General features: G+C 40.3%; 1 protein-coding gene across 1 annotated transcript in view; it reads left to right on the top strand.

Annotated features, from left to right (window-relative positions):
- LAMA3 (laminin subunit alpha 3) overlaps positions 1–17,731 on the top strand; it is a 272,254-nt gene that overhangs the window by 135,285 nt on the left and 119,238 nt on the right. Inside the window, exons 16-24 of the mRNA XM_063451472.1 lie at positions 1,059–1,105; positions 2,716–2,815; positions 4,507–4,559; positions 5,430–5,535; positions 7,041–7,140; positions 8,443–8,599; positions 11,567–11,699; positions 12,881–13,023; positions 13,346–13,443. Coding sequence (XP_063307542.1) covers positions 1,059–1,105; positions 2,716–2,815; positions 4,507–4,559; positions 5,430–5,535; positions 7,041–7,140; positions 8,443–8,599; positions 11,567–11,699; positions 12,881–13,023; positions 13,346–13,443 — 937 coding nt within the window. The remainder of the gene's footprint in view (positions 1–1,058; positions 1,106–2,715; positions 2,816–4,506; positions 4,560–5,429; positions 5,536–7,040; positions 7,141–8,442; positions 8,600–11,566; positions 11,700–12,880; positions 13,024–13,345; positions 13,444–17,731) is intronic.

Raw genomic sequence — 17,731 nt, 5'->3', positions numbered from 1 at the left:
GTGTGTATGGGGCGGCAGTGTATGGGGCAGTGTGTGTGTGTATGGGGGTAGTGTATGTGTGTATTGTGTCTGTATGGGGGGCAGTGTGTGTGTATGGGGGAGCAGTGTGTGTGTATGGGGGGCAGTGTGTGTGTATGGGGGCAGTATGTGTGTATGGGGGGCAGTGTGTATGTATGGGGGCAGTGTGTGTGTGTGTGTATGGGGGGCAATGTGTGTGTATGGGGGGCAGTGTATGTGTGTAGGGGGGCCCCTCCGGTCCACAGGCACATTGCAGGGCTAGCACCTGCATGTGCTGGCAGGGGAGAGGGAGACCGTCGGTTTTCTCGGGGGGGGGGGAGGGGGTGCAATTGCCCCTTTGGATCTGCCACTGCCCCCCCCCCCCCCCCCCCCCCGGATCTGCCACTGCCTTATAGGCGCTCATCTCAAACTCAACCATTAGAATTAATCATTCAGAAGCCCATTATTAACATAGAACTTTCTATAACCACATCTTGTGGGGAACAAATCATGTTTATTGTTATTATATATTTGAATTGAAGTTATATAAATAACTTTTTTTTTTTTTTTTTTTTTAAACCATTTATTAGTGTGTAACATTTGAGCACATAAAACACGTTACCCAAACTCTAAACTGCTTTTTGGGTATAAAGTCGTCTCTAAGTTCAGCTACTGATTTGCTCAAAAAATGTTTGTTTGGCACATTGCCTACAATAGTGAAGAAATCTGGGCGTGGGTCCAGTTCTTTTACAAGCAAACTATTAACTTTTATGTTTTTGCTCAAGCATTGTCAGTGAGGATGGTCTATTATTTTATTGTGTTCCAATTCGAAAATAAAATAGTCCCATGGGAACCGACATCTCATAATATATTTGTTAGTTAGTTCTGCACTGGAGGCTGATTTTATAATGACTCACACATCCACTTAGTAACGAGTGAAGTGGAAAAGTGAAAATCCGCAAAACAATATTATTAGTCTTTTTATATTTTAATTAAATTGTTTTGCTTTTTATGTCATGTTTTTGAAGTGTCTCTCGTTTTTTTTTTTTTTTTTTTTTTAGATGTTAATGGTGCATGTGACCCTGCAGGAACAATGGATTCACAAGGTGTAAGTAACACTGGCATTTATTGTGTGTAAAGCAGTCATTTGGCCTCCAACTGTAGCTGGCTGGAGCATAACTCCCCTAATCCTCAGTCATTTTCTGGTTTTATAAATACTGGAGATTGTTAAAGTTTTGCTTTGGAATCGATCCTCGAAGGGCCAAAATGTAAATAAAAGCTGGCTAGAAAAAAGCTAGCGAGCTTAAATTGTACTACTCATAAAATGCTAAATATGGAGGGACACTTCATCCTGTTGCAATCTTGAACTGATGGTGTCAAGCTGCTACATGCAATGACGTTGCATGCTTACTAAATGAGTAGGAGATATTGCTTGGAGTGGATTTAATGCCAGTGAGTGAGGCCTCTAGATGGGATAGAATGAGAAGATAACATTCAGGTGAACGATGTAAGGGAAAGTAAGGTGGGCAGCATAAGAACAAAGGGAGGACAGGAGGGGGGGGGGGGGACGGGATTAAAAATGAAGAAGCAAATACAGGATACAACGAACACTGCATTTCTTTCCCCTCTACTTTTATTGATACCTACCTAAATTCTTGTTTTTGCTTGACTAACCATCTTGACTCACCTCATCTGTGCATAGATGCATCTCTTTAATACTTAACTTTATTGCAGGCCTATCTAACCATAATATATCCCTATCTCACAGCCTGAGTTCAAAGTTATTCAGCCTCAGAACTACACAGGTCTTTCTCTGGCTCTTCCTCTTCTCTGCAAGTTCTGCAACCCCTCTCTATCGGTGTTTCCCAAAGGTTTTATCCTTGGTGTCCTACTTTTCCCAATCTATACTGCCTCTCTTGGTAAACCCAGCAGCTCCTTTGGCTTCCAATATCATGTATACCCAGATGGCACACAAATCTACCTGAATAATAAGCAGAATAATTGTGCTTTAGTTTTCACAAAGCCGCTTGCTGGAAATTAGGAAAACTGGAGGATATATCTTGGAGTGGCTTTGGTGTATGTGAATGAGGTCTCTGAGAGCTTGCTAGAATTAACTTTATTATCCAGGTTCTGTCTTTTCTTAAAGAAACACTTTAGAGTTAGGAATACAAAACTTTATTCCTAATTCTACAGTGTCCTCGAACCTACTACTATAGGCCTGCGCCCCTTGATGTATAAATGGATACAAATCTTTTTTACACATACCTCTTTCCAGTGCCGAGGGACTTTGGCCCTGGCTCGGTCTCCAGTTCTAGCAACATCATGCCGATGGGGGAAACAAATGTGCATGTGAGGCAAGTGCCATGTACGCATTAAAGCTTCCCCATAGAAAAGCGGTGAATAAATGCTTTCCCATGGGGATTCTTAAGACTTTAGGTATCCTCATGCAAAGGGCAAGGGCGTTCAGAGTGGAGACAGCCACTAGAGGTTGTCTTAACCTTCTTGCAGTTTCCATGAAACATTCTCTGAAAAGTAGACCGGGGCACTTTACCTAGGCCACGTCTATATGCCTTTAGTGTCCATTTAATCTTCTTCTGAGAACAGAACTAACCGAAGACAGTCAGAAAACTGGTTGTGAAGCCCAACGGCAAATATAGGTTAGTTTTGTTCACTGCATTTTTTTGTTTAAACACAACTTTTTATTTCTTTTGTTTATAGGAACACTGTCAGTGCCTTTCATATGTGGAGGGTGTGACCTGTAACCGTTGTAAGCCATTATACTGGAATTTGGCAAGAGAGAATCCCAATGGCTGCACTGGTAAGACTTACAATAGTGGTGTAACAATACTGTCCCTTTCAAATACAATTTCACGAATTCATGGATTTCCTAAAGCTTGTGTAAATACTCAAGAGACTTCGCAAATGATATCAGTGTTAAAGTCAATGTTATTGTACTGTAAATAATACGATTAGCTTACATTTTACTTCATATTGACAATAACAAATTCACCTGTCCCTTACTGAGCGCTAAGTGCGCTAGTTCTGGGACTTTGCTCATGAAATATATTACAAATAAATCAGGTTTTGTAGCTGTCCATAGGATATCTATTTTGTGTATTTTCTGTATACACGAAGAACATTTAGTTTTTTTGGGTACTCTTTCAGGATTAATTAATATAAGTTGTGAAAATTTGTATCTTTTATCACTGTTTTAGTTACAAATAAAATTCTCAGTTGCAATTCTTCATTGGAAATACTATCGGCGCTATTCACTAAACTCTGATTGGCCTGCATTAAATAGGGTAAAACCAACCAGTGGGAAAATTCAGAATGTTCATTTAGCCATAGATGGATTTTGTCAGAGAAGGCTGCGAATGACTGAATATGATCCAGATTTTGGCCAGGACAGCTGAAATCTGGTGCCTGATTTTAAAAATCTGAACTTTAAAAACCGATGGTCGCGCGAAGGTTCAACATTTGGCAGCTGCGCAGTGCTTACTAGCCAGCCAGCCTCCTCATTAAATAGATTTTAAAAATCTTGTGTCTAGTGAATTACCATGTATGTTTATCTTTATTTGTCGGGTTCACAGTTTAGTGGACTGAGCCCAAGATGCAGATAGGTGCAGTGGACCAAGTTCGCAGTAGAAAAGGATCAGACGAAGAGAGTAGTCGGGAAAGCCAAAGGTCAGGACGGGTGGCACAGGTTCAGAAGCGATGATACAGACAAGGGTCAAGATCGGGATACAACAGGATAGTCTCTGAAGGTCTTTACACAATCAGCAGCACAGTACAACTCAGAGTGAAGGGTGTGTGCGACTTATAATTATATAGGGAAAGTGGGTGGTGTTGTCAATTAAGGTTCCACCCTGGTGTCCACCTCCTGTACCTTTAAAAGGCTCTGTGTCAGCGCGTGAGCGCTACCTTCTGTGTGGTTGCACGTGGAAGCAGTGGTGTTCTCACAAACAGACTTCTGTTCTTGCTGTGTTCGGGAGACGGCGGACTGAGTTCTGCCTGCAGTTTAGGTGAGTGGCTTTCTTACGCATGGAGTTCTGCCTTCTATGTCTGGTAAGTAGTGTTCGCATAAACAGAGGTGCAGTTTGCATGAATGTCAGCGGTCAGCGTGGGTGGTTGAGGGGGTCGTGCATCCTCGTGGAGTGAGAGAGAGACGCGGCGTGGGAGCGTGAGGTAGGTGAGTGTGCGAGCGAGGTCCTGATGTTATTTTATCCTTGTCACGCCTTCAAACTATCTCATATTTTCTCTCTGGTTTGCCTCTTTCTCACCATCTCTGTCTTCATTGTTTTATCCTTTTCTTAAAACTGTGTACAATTTTTCACATCTTGTTAGAATATTTCAAATATTGGAGGCGTCAGTATTGCCACCAACAGTTATGCTATCTCATCCTACTTTATATAGGAGAAACACAAACAGATTCTGTTTATATTGTGTATTGTTTAATAATAGAATAAATAAGATATACAGGATAATGTTTCCTATTTTTGTGTTTTGTAGAGTGCAATTGCGAAGTAACTGGAACAATAAGCGGAGTTGGAGAGTGTCATCCGGTAATCTATAAAAAAAAAAAAATAATTAATATTTTAAATCATGGGATGAACATGTTGAATTATACTTTTACTTATTTATATTCTGCATGTTATTTGTTAACCTGCGAATTGAGCTGAGTTAACAACCAGTGGCAAATTTAGGCCAGGCCATGTTTGCAACCTATGGTAAAAATGCATCAGAGCCACATACAAGCCTCCAGTTTTGGAATCTGCATCCCTAACAAAAGTTGCAGTGTCTGTACATACGTCATCTTGTACATTCTTGGTCATCTGCATTCTTAGAAAAAAATTGCAGATGTACAAAATAAATATGTATTGCACACGCTGGACATGTAGTTTCTGCATTCTTAGGTATATCATGCCTACTGTATGCCAAGGTTGTTTTATTTAGAGATTTGCTGAATGATTAATAAATAACAGAAACAATATTATCACTAATAATCTATTTGCACCATTTATTATTATTATTATTATTATTATTAATATTATTATTGTTTTATTATTTATATAGCGCCAGCAAATTACGTAGCACTGTACAATTTACACCCAGATATATAATTTCTACAATAATTTTTGAAAGACATATAAAAACAATTCTGCAAAAGTCATTAAGCAAAAATATACTGTTAACATTATTTTAGACATATTCAGGCACTATCCAAATATCCATGTTAAATGTGTATGTGTTTGATAGTGAAAGGGTTAAAATACACATTTCGTGTTTCAAAATTATTTCTTAGCCATATTTGGATGAAGATGCATGCCTTGTGGTACTAAGTATTAACAGTATTAACTAACATGGCATTTTCCATTATTCCTGTAACTCCACTCTGTGTTGTAATATTTTACATGTTCTTATTCTCCTTGCAGACAGAGGGATACTGCCATTGTAAGCCACATGTTTGTAGCAGCTCATGTGATACCTGCAAAGATGGGTATTTTCTCCTGGAAGACAGGAATTACTTTGGCTGCACAGGTAGAGCAACACTTATAAGAAATATTTGTTGTCATAGCACCTATCTTTTTATTTTACTTTCTCTGTACACAGGGTGGGCCTAAGGGGTTGTGATTTCCTAGGTCAATGATGGTTTACCATGACACCCAGATTGCTCAGCAATATGGTAAATGTAGTTTAGAAACATTTCACATGCCATGGTCATCCATCATTGTTCTAAGTGAACTGCGATAATGGCTACTGCCTTCAATTTCTTTAATTATAATAATATATAATAATATTATTATCAACTAAAATGGACCTATGGAATGGCAGTCCCTATCTGTAAAAATAAAACGTCAAATAGCTTTCAGCAGATGTAATCATGCTGCGTGATAAGTATCTTCATTGAATGTTCCTGCTTTAAGGCAAATCTACCTTTATGTGGCTTTTATTAATCCAAGAGAAAGTATCGCCTTTGAGACCATTTTCCTATTTTTGCTCTTAAAAGTACATATAATAACTACATATTAAGTTAGTGGTTATGTTGCCTATAGGCTTCATAACCTTAGCAGGGCTCTACCCAGTCACTCTGATAGTGGGTAAGTTACACTTCAGCATTATGAAGTCTGCATCTATAAAACGCAATTTGAAGGCTGTGAACCTTGGGGGCAGTTGAGTTGTAGTGGTTATGGTACTTAGGTTGCTACTTTAAACCCAGAATCCTTCACTGCGTAGGCATTATGAAGAACAACATTATTACCTAAACCAATTAAAATCAGGGTTGCTTTAAACACAAAAATATTCATGGAGTTATTGAGTTCATTGCATGAGAGGTTTATTCAATAAACTGCAAATTGTCGGGAATTCAAAGTGAGTTTAAAATGCATTTCAAATTTGAGGCCATAATAGCCGAATTGGAAAACTTCTCAAAACCCACAATAATCTGTTTGGCCGTTTTTGCCTAATATAGAATTCCTGAAATTCAAAATGTAGTGAATAGCTGTGACAGTTGTGTTTTAGGTTCTGTACGCAGCAAAGAATATTTCTAAATATATCAATAAAATTTTGCCATTTCAGTACTTGCGAAACAGCACAAGACTCAAATTTTAAATGAGCAAGCACTTACTCCGGCACATTAAGGTTCTATAAGTGCCGCGTCTATGTGTAAGGATCATGTGGAATGGATGTGGTATACGTACATTGGAATCACTACCTGCTATAAATATTGAGCAGCTTCTACTATTGTTCACGTTCACAAGGACTGTATGTTTCCACACCGATAATGTTTTGCTAGTGGATCTGGTCAGTTTGGTTACCTTTCAGTAAACGTTGCAGAGATTAAGATTTGATTTTTTTGTAGTGCTATGAGTTTTATTGTTCTTGCTCTGACTTGTTAGAACATTTTCGTATACTATACTTTTTGGATTGGCTTCAGACAAACTTAAAATCACAAGCTCTGACTCCTGATGTTAAAAAATGCTAATGTACCGTAATGACACCTGAGCATTGTGTTGAAGATTTCTATCCTCCCTTTGCTATGACAGGCTGCCAGTGCGATGTGGGAGGAGCTGTCAATCACATCTGTTCCGAGTCTTCGGGAAAATGCATTTGCAAAAACAACATTGAAGGAATTAACTGCAATATGTAAGATACCTTTTCTTATATCTTAAAAATGAGATAAATCGAAGTGTATCATTCCTGGTTATATTATTTTATAAGTAAATACATTAATTAATTTCTACCCTATCATTATTTAAAACAAGTTATTTTGTGACTTTCGTTTTTAGGGACAAGTGAAGTAATAAGTTATACCATAATAAAGATTTATTTTTTTACATTAAAATTTTTACCTTTATAGGTTTGTTATCAGCAATTAAACATTGCATTTACTTGAAATGTAGAATGAAATGCGATCACACACTGAATTTACACAGCTGAACATTTTAAATAATGCAAAATTACCCAATTTTTGGTTTTTAATTTATTTACATAAATATGGTGAATTTAAAAATGATTCGATATTTCATGGGATTTACTGTGTTGTAAGACAGGGATGCACAAATAACATGATTTGTCGTATGCGGAAAAATATAGATACATTCATCTTGATTATATTTTGAAGTTTACACATACACATTATGATCCAAAATGTTATACCTCATAACATTTCAAATGGACAAAGGTCACCTTAATTTAAGTTGTGTGGCAAGACCAGCTACTTGCACACCCCAAAACAAAAATTGCCAACTTTGTGTGTCTCCCCCCAGCCTTTTTGTGAGTCTTCTTCTCCCCCCCTTTGTGTGTCTCTTATTTTGCCCCCAACCCTTCTGTATTTCTCATTGTTTCCCCAATCCCTTCGATGTGTCACTTTTTCGATCCTGTCCCCCCCGTTCCTTTGTGGTCTCTTCCCCCCACCTGTTTACCTTCATGTAGCATGGCTAAGAAGACCGCAGTAAAGGGTCTTCTGTTTCCTCTACCCGGTCTGACAGGAAGCTGCTTATTGCTCTCAGTGAGCAACTTCCTGTCAGATTGGGTCGAGGATACAGAAAACTTGCTGTTTTGGAGATGTTCTCACCCAGTTGTCTAGCCATCACTATTTAGCTCCTGTCAAAGTCAGATCTTTTCACTTGCCCATTTTTCCTGCTGCTTAAGGTATCACACCCCTTGACAGGTGCCATTGTACGATATATGCAATGCTAGTCAATCACCTGTCAGTGGTTGTGGCTGATCAGTGTATGGAGCTCCTAGAAAAGAAGGACATTAGAATAGAAAAGAGGGACAGGGGGATTTGGGTGTATGTTATGTAATGTTGAATAACATTTTGATTACAACAAATAGCAGTGACTTCAATTACTGCAATAGTATAATTCCTCTTTATTTCTTGACATGGATGTTTTTTCTTCAGCTTACCCATGTTTCTTTAAAAAGCATTTGTTTTTTAAACAGACCAAAGGAAAACTATTATTTTCCTGACCTCTATCAGATAAAGTTTGAAATTGAGGACGGCACCACAAAAACTGGAAGAGGAGTTCGGTTTGGATATGATCCTAACAAGTTTCCTGGATTTAGCTGGCGTGGCTACGCTGAGATGACTTCTATACAAGTATGGTACCAGCTTTTATATTTATTTGCCATTATTAAGGTATTAACCATTTCTATCTCTGAGTAGCAAGTAAAGAAACCTATACATTTAGATTATTGTTCTTGCTCTTAGTTTTCATACCTCACAATATTTCAAATGGACAAAGAGGAACACTTTAAAAGAACACGATAGGGTCAGGAACACAAACATGTATTCCTGACCCTATAGTGTTAAAAACACTATCTAGCCCCAATAAATATAGTAAAATCTTACCTTTATTGCAGTCCGCTGCTGCTGGCTTTGCCCCTGATCTGCCTGCTTGTCTGACATCATCTGAAGTGTTGATCTGAACCAATCACAATTTCCTTTAGAAAAGCATTGGGTTGGCTGAGAGTGTCAAGGAGCCAGATCAGGGGCAGAGCCAGCTTGTGCCAAACACAGCCCTGGCCAATCACCATCTCCTCATAGAAATACATTGAATTAACACATCTCTATGAGGAAGGTTCAGTGTCTCCATGCAGAGAGTGGAGTCACTGAAAGTTAGTGCTGCACAGTGTGCAGCACTGTCCAACATATCACCTCTAGTAGCCATCTGAGGAGTGGCCACCGGTGTTATCACTAGGCTGTAATGTAAACTCTGCATTTTCTCTGAAAAAAAACAGAGTTTACTGCAAAATGCCTGAAGGGAATAATTATACTCACCAGAACAAATACAATAAGCTGTAGTTGTTCTAGTGACTATAGTGTCCCTTTAATGTTAGGAGTGTGAGTAGGGGAGGGGCTGTTCTTGGAAATTATAGATGACTTGCTAATAACAATTTATGCAACTAAAATATAATTTGGAAAAAGAACAATGTTTCTTATTTACACAGACTGATTTCTAATCAGGGATTTGGGCCCAAAGTAGACCCTCCTAAATGTTGGGAGTTGGGTATTTTTCCCTGGTGCCCCAATAAGTACTTATATGATGCAAAGTTATACAAACATATCTACAAAGCATAAAAATAGAGTTTAGTAAAAACCTTACATCATCCACACCAGCATAAGGCTTAAAGACACCAAACACAATGCACATTATCATGTAGCACAATATATGTTTTATTTTAATATTGTGATCCAGAGTAAGTCCTAATTTTGAATTATTTTAATATACTTATTGTTTGTAAATTACTGTAAAGTTCGAATTTATATATTTGTATCTTTCATCCTTATATTTTCTTATAAAACATTAATGTGCCAGCCCCATGGCATTCAGGAATGTGGGTAACATTCTGTCTTCTCTTTTGCTCTTTGCATCTCCGTCCTTGCGTCTTTGTCCGTAAATTGCCTGTAACACTTTCCTGTTCTTCTCTGCTATCCAAGCTCACTTTCCAAAATGTTTGTTAAAAAAAGACCTGACCCCACTGCTGAAGAACAACCTCATCGTTGAAACAGAATTTGTAAGTTGATGTCACGTTTATTAAGCTGATACTTTCTAGTTAAACCCATGTTTACTTCAACGGCTTCTGATGCAAATCTAAAACATATAAAGAATTGGATTTTTGGACATTGGTATTGTTGAGTTGTAATTACAGCATACTAATTTATCCTAGATTGGGGAGTGAATGTCTCATAACTAGTAGTTTGCGTGCAACAGTCCAGGAATCAGTGGCTGAGCTCATCAAGTCTCCATTGAACTAATTTTTTAGATGAACTTCAGAGTTAAAATAAAAAGGAACATAGCTTTTCAAAATTTTACAGGATCTGAAAAGGACATATGAAATGAAGTGGTGGGGAATGCCAGTAGGAGGGAATGACGTATGTCAAAAAGAAAAATCCACTAATACCTAAAGAGGTGGAAGCTTGTATGGTCAAAACTGAATGAAAGTATGAAAGAGAATAAGAGAATTGAGGAATCAATATAGCCTTTAAATTGCTAGCAGGAAGTGAAGGCAAATAAAAGACCTTGATCAAGACAGTTAGGAGACAAGGATAATACAAACAAGGCAGAAAGGTCGACAGCATCAGATACATCACTTTTCCGCACTATTACTCTGCATTTACTGACAAAAGTCTCATCTGTTTATATATCCTGTAGAGATGATGATAACGGTTTAGCACTGTGTGTTATAACTGGACTTTGCCAGCAAGTCTACAGTACATAGAGGCTGAGAATGCAAGAATTTCTGATAGAAGATCACAATAGTGATCTATGTTCAAAAAAAAAAAAAAGATATTAGTGCAAGGCTTACTTGAATACATGGCTCAGCCTAGGCCTGAAAACCAGTTTTTACTTAGTTCATCCGACACATGCTGCTTTTATACTAACATCTACTGAAAAAGATAATATTATGTACAACTTTTTAACAGTCAACATTCAGATCACTCATTCTTTAAAGGGACACTATAGTCACCTGAACAACTTTAGCTTAATTAAGCTGTTTTGGTGTATAGAACATGCCCCTGCAGCCTCACTGCTCAATCCTCTGCCATTTAGGAGTTAAATCCCTTTGTTTATGAACCCTAGTCACACCTCCCTGCATGTGACTTGCACAGCCTTCCATAAACACTTCCTGTAAAGAGAGCCCTATTTAGGCTTTCTTTATTGCAAGTTCTGTTTAATTAAGATTTTCTTATCCCCTGCTATGTTAATAGCTTGCTAGACCCTGCAAGAGCCTCCTGTATGTGATTAAAGTTCAATTTAGAGATTGAGATACAATTATTTAAGGTAAATTACATCTGTTTGAAAGTGAAACCAGATTTTTTTTTCATGCAGGCTCTGTCAATCATAGCCAGGGGAGATGTGGCTAGGGCTGCATAAACAGAAACAAAGTGATTTAACTCCTAAATGACAGTGAATTGAGCAGTGAAATTGCAGGGGAATGATCTATACACTAAAACTGCTTTATTTAGCTAAAGTAATTCAGGTGACTATAGTGTTCCTTTAAGAGAAAAAAAACATGTGAAGTAAGCTGTTACTACTTTAATTTTTTTTTATTTTTTTTACAGAATGAAGTGAGGATTCCAGTGACTGTGGAAAAGTCTTTTCTCGGTTTGTTTAGAATTATCTTGAAATACATAAATCCTGAACTGCACACAATAACTGGGCGCATTACTGCCACCCCACATTATTCGAATAAAGGTAAGCCCTGTCTACTTAGTGAGTGTCATCACAAGATGTTTCTGTTAAAAATGAACTGCAATAACTCGGCCAATAGTTACTTGTTTGTAATTGGGCTGTAAAGTTGAAAGTCACGCACAAATAGCTTGCAAACCCTGTAAACCTGCATTCTGAATTTTGTTTTCTATTTGATAACATTTTATTCCTATGATTTCTATTAAATTCCTACTGAGATTCACCAGGCTGCTACTCACACTCGGCTAATTAGTAAAATGGAAATTTTGTGTTAAACTGCTTGAAAATGGTTTAATATTGAATGGGGGAACTGCGCCGGTGGACTGCAGGTACTATAGCCACAATGAGGGGAAATAATTATAGTACCTAGAGTGTCCCTTTAAAGCCCTCTGTCACCCTAAACTTACCTTTCTTTAATTGTTTCCTCTTCTCTTCCTCTCTCTGAAGCCATTCTTGTTTTTCTTCCTGTCTGATCTTTTTCTCTTAAAGAAAACGTGCACACAAATGTAGAGACTTATACGTCACTGCCAGGCTCTGGAACATATTGCATTGGAAAGAGATCCTAAGCTGCAACTGCGTTGGGAAAAATTTAGAAATGGGCGAAAGGCACAAAAATACATTGAGGGGAACAGTTAGGCTAATGACATAGCTGCTTTAATCTGATTATGCCTTTGTCATTGGGAGAGTGCCGTATTGGCCAGAAATGCATTGGGGGAAGATTTATAAATAGCTTTGTATATTATTTAGTGGGCTAAGAACAGAGAAGGATTTTTTTTTTGTATAAATTCTTTTATTAATTTTTTTGTCACGTATACACATAAAAAACCCCATAAAACAACACATCCAAGACATATATAACATCATTACCCAATTATACTGTTATACATTGTATTCTCTTCCACATAGGTAATTACATCGATACATACAAAAAATAACCAACAACATTTCTGCAAAAATTAAGACCTCAGACCTCATTCTTCAAATAGGGATGATGAATTAGACCAAGACATTTCATGGTTCTGGGCCCTGCCTAAACCCTGGGCCTAGGCTTTCTCCTTAATTTACCATTTGGATTATCCTACTCTGGTTAAGAAACTTTGGGATCTATTATTGGTTTTCTTTATTGTTGAGGAAATTAAAAATGTTCTGCAAAACCTTATCATATGTGGTATTATTTTAATTTCTAGGCATCTTAGATAGTAAGGATATCACATTCCCACCGAGCAGAGAGACTGCATTTGTCACAGTGCCAGGAAAAGGCTTCGCTGAACCGTTCTCCCTTTCTCCTGGAAACTGGGTTATCACCATCATCGTAGAGGGAGTGCTTTTGGTGAGAAATTAGAACCTTCAAATGTTATTACTGAGTTATAGGAGGATATATAGTGTTTAAATTGAAAGTGCACATTTATGTACTTTAAGACCTGCTTATTTATTTTATTTAAAGGGCAGTAAACGTTATCCCTGAAATTATCCCTGAATAAAATAATAATAATAATAATAATAATAATAATAATCTCAGGGATGACGTGTGAAGTTTACTGCCCTTTTAATAATGAATTTTATGTTTATCAGTTTTTCTAACAGAAATTCCATTCATAGAGCTGGCTGTGCATTTATACAGTGTAGTCACATGTTCTGTGTTTTCCAATTAGGATTACCTGGTGTTGCTGCCTAGTGACTATTATGAAGCATCCATATTAAAGCAGAGAGTCACACAGCCTTGTACCTATTATGGATCAGTAGGTGAAAAGTAAGTAAAGAAATATTTACAACCCATTGTCACACTTTAGGTCTTGCCACCACCTTAAAATGGATACAAGCTATTTTTGTGTGTCTGTATCAGATCACACATCACACACATAACATTAATAATAAAAATAAGTCAACTTATAAACAGATGAAGAAAGAAATATATTCCTGCATTTACTGCAAATAAACATGGCTTACAGATCCCTATGGTGAATTGTGCCCAGATTACGAAGTTGCTGACAGTAGTCGTCCAAACCCAGCATTCAAATAATTATTGATGAGAGATGAGCACATACCTTAAGCCTCTGCCAACCAGGGGTTTCTGGAACGCGTAGTTCAACATTTCGCAGCTGTTCCATTTATCAGATTACAAAAATGAAACATTGCTTAAACTGATAGCATTAGCATTGTGGCTGCTAAAAGCTTTCTGCAGCTCCATTCACTATATATGTCTAGTTCACAAAGGCTTTGTTAAGGTTACGATACTTAAGGTTACGATACTTAAGGTTAAGATACTTAATTACAACATTACAATAATGCAATAGGTGTAGATGCGAGACTCGTAGGTCTCAGAGAAGTTGAGGGAGAATGCAATAATACATGCAAAGTTTCATATGCAGTGTTTCGAAAAAACATACGCGCTAACAGTACAGAGTTGTAGAGGTTTTGGAGCCTATCAGCTATATCTAATCATATAGGAAGAGTGTGTAAACCCCACTGGCGACGACCGGGTGTGGACCCCGTTGAATTAATAATTCACCGGTGATCCTCTGTAGTCGAGTGGGCCTGGGCTGGCAGGGGCCCCACAGAACACATCGAACACCTTTGATTGGTCAGCCTCAGGAGTGTACGTATGTGGTTGTCAGGAGCTAGTGCTTCGAAAGGACATGGTGAAGTTGTGGTGTGAGGCATAGGCTATGGTTGTTATGAGTGCTGGTGCGTGTGTCCACCCTAGTTTTCTGATATCCTATGTCACTACTAAGTAGGTTTCTCAGGGTTAGACTAATAGTTCACCTGTATGAGGTAGTGTGACCAATGTACCCATTTACTGGGAACCCCCTACGCTGATCGGCCCGCCTGGACCGGCGCCCATAGGGCAACTTTTGTGAGGTTTACAAGACTATGAAGGTTAAGACACTAAACTATAACATCATAACAGTGCAATAGGTGCAAATGTGGGACTCGCAGGTCTCAAAGCAAGTGAGCAATAATTCAAATGTTCCCCTTCAGCCTCCAAGCAAACCATCACAACGAATGGGTGCAGGCCCGATGGCCCCAAGAGATACCAGCATTCCTCCAGAGACTAGAACTCCCCCCACCGATATCCGTAACTGGGTTCTGAGACCCCTGTACACGAGATCCCGCTGCCGACGATGAAATTCCCCAGCGTGGTCACCACCCAGAGCAGGGCTCACCTGGTGAATAGACGCGGAACTGCACTGCAGGCAGGCAGTTTCATATTCAGCATTTCAGAAAAATATGGGCAGTAACAATACAGAAACGTGGAGGCATCAGAGCCCATCAGCCATGTCTGAATGAGTAGTATGTGCGTGTAAACCCCACAGGAGCCAACCGAGTGAGGAACCCATCGAGCAAGTTCTCACTGAAGGACCATGGTTGTCGAGCGGTCTCTGTCCGCAAGGGGCCTCCTGGATATATCTAACACATCTGATTGATCAGCCGAATTAGTGTGTTTGTGCGGGTGATATGGGCTAGTTTTTTGAGATGTGGGCTCGCAGCACACGACTTAGACCGTGGCTAGGGGTGATATGAGTGTTAGTATATGTGCCCACCCTAGCTTTCAAATATCCTGTGTTGCCACTAATGAGGACTCTCAAGGTTAGCATAATCGTTCACCCATATCAGACGTTATGTCTTGTGTACCTGGAACCCCACACACCGACCGGACCCATCTGGGTGATATGAGTGCTAGTGTATGTGCCCACCCTAGCTTTCAAATATCCTGGGTCACCATTAATGAGGACTCGCAAGGTTAGCATAATAGTTCACCCGTATCACATGTTATGTCTTGTGTACCGGGATGTTATGTCTTGTGTACTGGGAACCCCACACACCGACCGGGCCCATCCGGGCCGGCGCCTGCTGGGACACTAAGATAGAAAGGGAAGAAAAAGGGAGTGTGTGTGTGTCTGTCAGTGAGTGAGTGAGTGATTGTGTGTGTCTGTCAGTCAATGAGTGTATGAATGTCAATGAGTGTCTGTGTGTGTGTGTGTGTGTGTCTGTCAGTGAGTGAGTGTATGTCTTTTAGTGAGTTTCTGTGTGTGTCTATCAGTGAGTGTATGTATGTCAGTGAGTGTCTGTGTCTGTATGTGTGTCTGTCAGTGAGTGAGTGAGTGTCTGTCTGTCAGTGAGTGAGTGTGTGTATGTCTGTCTGTCAGTAAGTGAGTGAGTGTATGTCTGTCAGTGAGAGTGTATGTCTGTCAGTGAGTGAGTGTAAGTCTGTCAGTGAGTGAGTGTAAGTCTGTCAGTGAGTGAGTGTAAGTCTGTCAGTGAGTGAGTGTCTGTCTGTCTGCCAATAAGTGTGTGTGTGTCTGTCAGTGAGTGAGTGTATGTCTGTCAGTGAGTTTCTGTGTGTGTGTGTGTCTGTCAGCGAGTGAGTGACATGAGGGGGCAGCAGAAATCCTTGCACCGGCCCTGCTGCTAACAGTTCCTTGTATACCGAGGCAACCTGAGCGGTTTGTGTTGGGATTCAAGGTTGAAGATTGTGTCTACCGATTCTTTAGTGACATCGGACCTCCGCTCTTTTCCGGGCCGGTGTTTGAATTAATGAGCCCCTAATGATGCTCTTGTGCGCCTCCCAGATGGTGACATCCAATAGCTCCCCGGCTAGGTTTTCATTGAAGTAGGAAGTAAGCGCTCGTGAGACATGATCCTGAACCTCTGGATCCAGCAGCAGGGAATCATTTTGGCGAAAGGACTTCGTTCAGGGCTGAAACAAGTGCGAGTCTATAACCATCTGTACTGGGATTTGATCCGACCAGGTGTAAATGCCGATGTGGGCGGATTGTAGGCGTGAGAGGTTCTCTTGTTGCAGGAATAGCAGATCTATGCGAGAGTATGGGTCTGGAGCGGGAGTGGGTCACCAAAATGTGTGTGTAGTACCTGTCTGCGGGGTGTCCCATTCTCCAGCAGTCAATGAGCCGGAGAGCAAGAACTGATTTGTGGATGCCCCTAATGGTGCTTTGGGGGATGCTACTGTAGCCAGTGGAGGAGTCGATCGTGGGGTTAAGTGGGGCATTGAAGTTTCCTCTTAGAAACAGAACCCCTTCTGTAAAGGCGGATAAAGTGGATAGGGTTTTGCGAATGAATTGTGATTGATTGTGATTCAGGGCAAACATGGTCGCCAAGGTAAATCGGCCCTCTGGATCCAGCTCCCTCTCTACCTCCGTGAACCTTAGTTTTGCCGCCACTAAAATAGCTACCCCAGCTCTGCGAGAAGTTGGGTGATTGCAAAAATAGTTTTGAGGGTAATGTTTGTTTTTCAGTGTCGGAGCCGCTGAGTTAATAAAGTGGGTCTCTTGTAGGAAAGCAACTGACATGCGATTTCTATGGAGGTCGCGCAAGAGGTGTGTCATACGTTCGGGTATGTTCAGTCCTTGACAGATTTGAGTAGTCACTACAAGTGAATCTGGTCTATACGTCATGTTGGATGGGCTCCAAGGGATGCTTTGTGGGGTTGTAGGGAAGAGAGGGGAAGTGTGATGGCTGTATCCGGCGTGCCGCAACGCCGAAGCGCAAGGCCGACCAGCGGGGCCGTACGTCCACCCCTCCCTCGGGGGAGGAGAATGTCATGCGCCCAGAATGGGTAAGCTACTATCGGGTGCGAATCACCTGTGAGCGCCCTGCCCCCCAGAGAAGCGAGTCTACATAGCACAGGGGATACAGCAGGAAAGGTTGGGGATTCCGCGGGGTCACCCAACCACGCCCCACCCGCTACTGGAGCAGGGGGCAATCCAGAAAGCCCGGCAAGTGAGGAGGTAGAAAGAAGGGATTTGGTGTGAGACAAGAATGAAGTGAAATGTTATGCTATCGAGGGTCACTCCGGCAAAGTCCCTCTGATTCACAGGATATCCTGTCCCCCCTCACAAAACATCCGGACCCCAACTCCAGCAGCCCTGATGGGTCAACATGGCAGGAGTGGGTGCATTAGTGTGGTTAGGTATTGGGCAGTCCCATGAGGTCCCCTCCCGTCTCCCTCCCAAACAGCCCCAAAGCCGCGAGGAGTACACGCATGGGCACCAGAGATAGATCTCCACAATCCCCGGAGG

Source organism: Pelobates fuscus, chromosome 4, assembly GCF_036172605.1.
Source record: "Pelobates fuscus isolate aPelFus1 chromosome 4, aPelFus1.pri, whole genome shotgun sequence".
NCBI classification, from domain to species: Eukaryota; Metazoa; Chordata; class Amphibia; order Anura; family Pelobatidae; genus Pelobates; species Pelobates fuscus.
The sequence above is the reverse complement of the archived record's forward strand: the minus strand, read 5'-3'. Positions and strand labels throughout refer to the sequence as shown.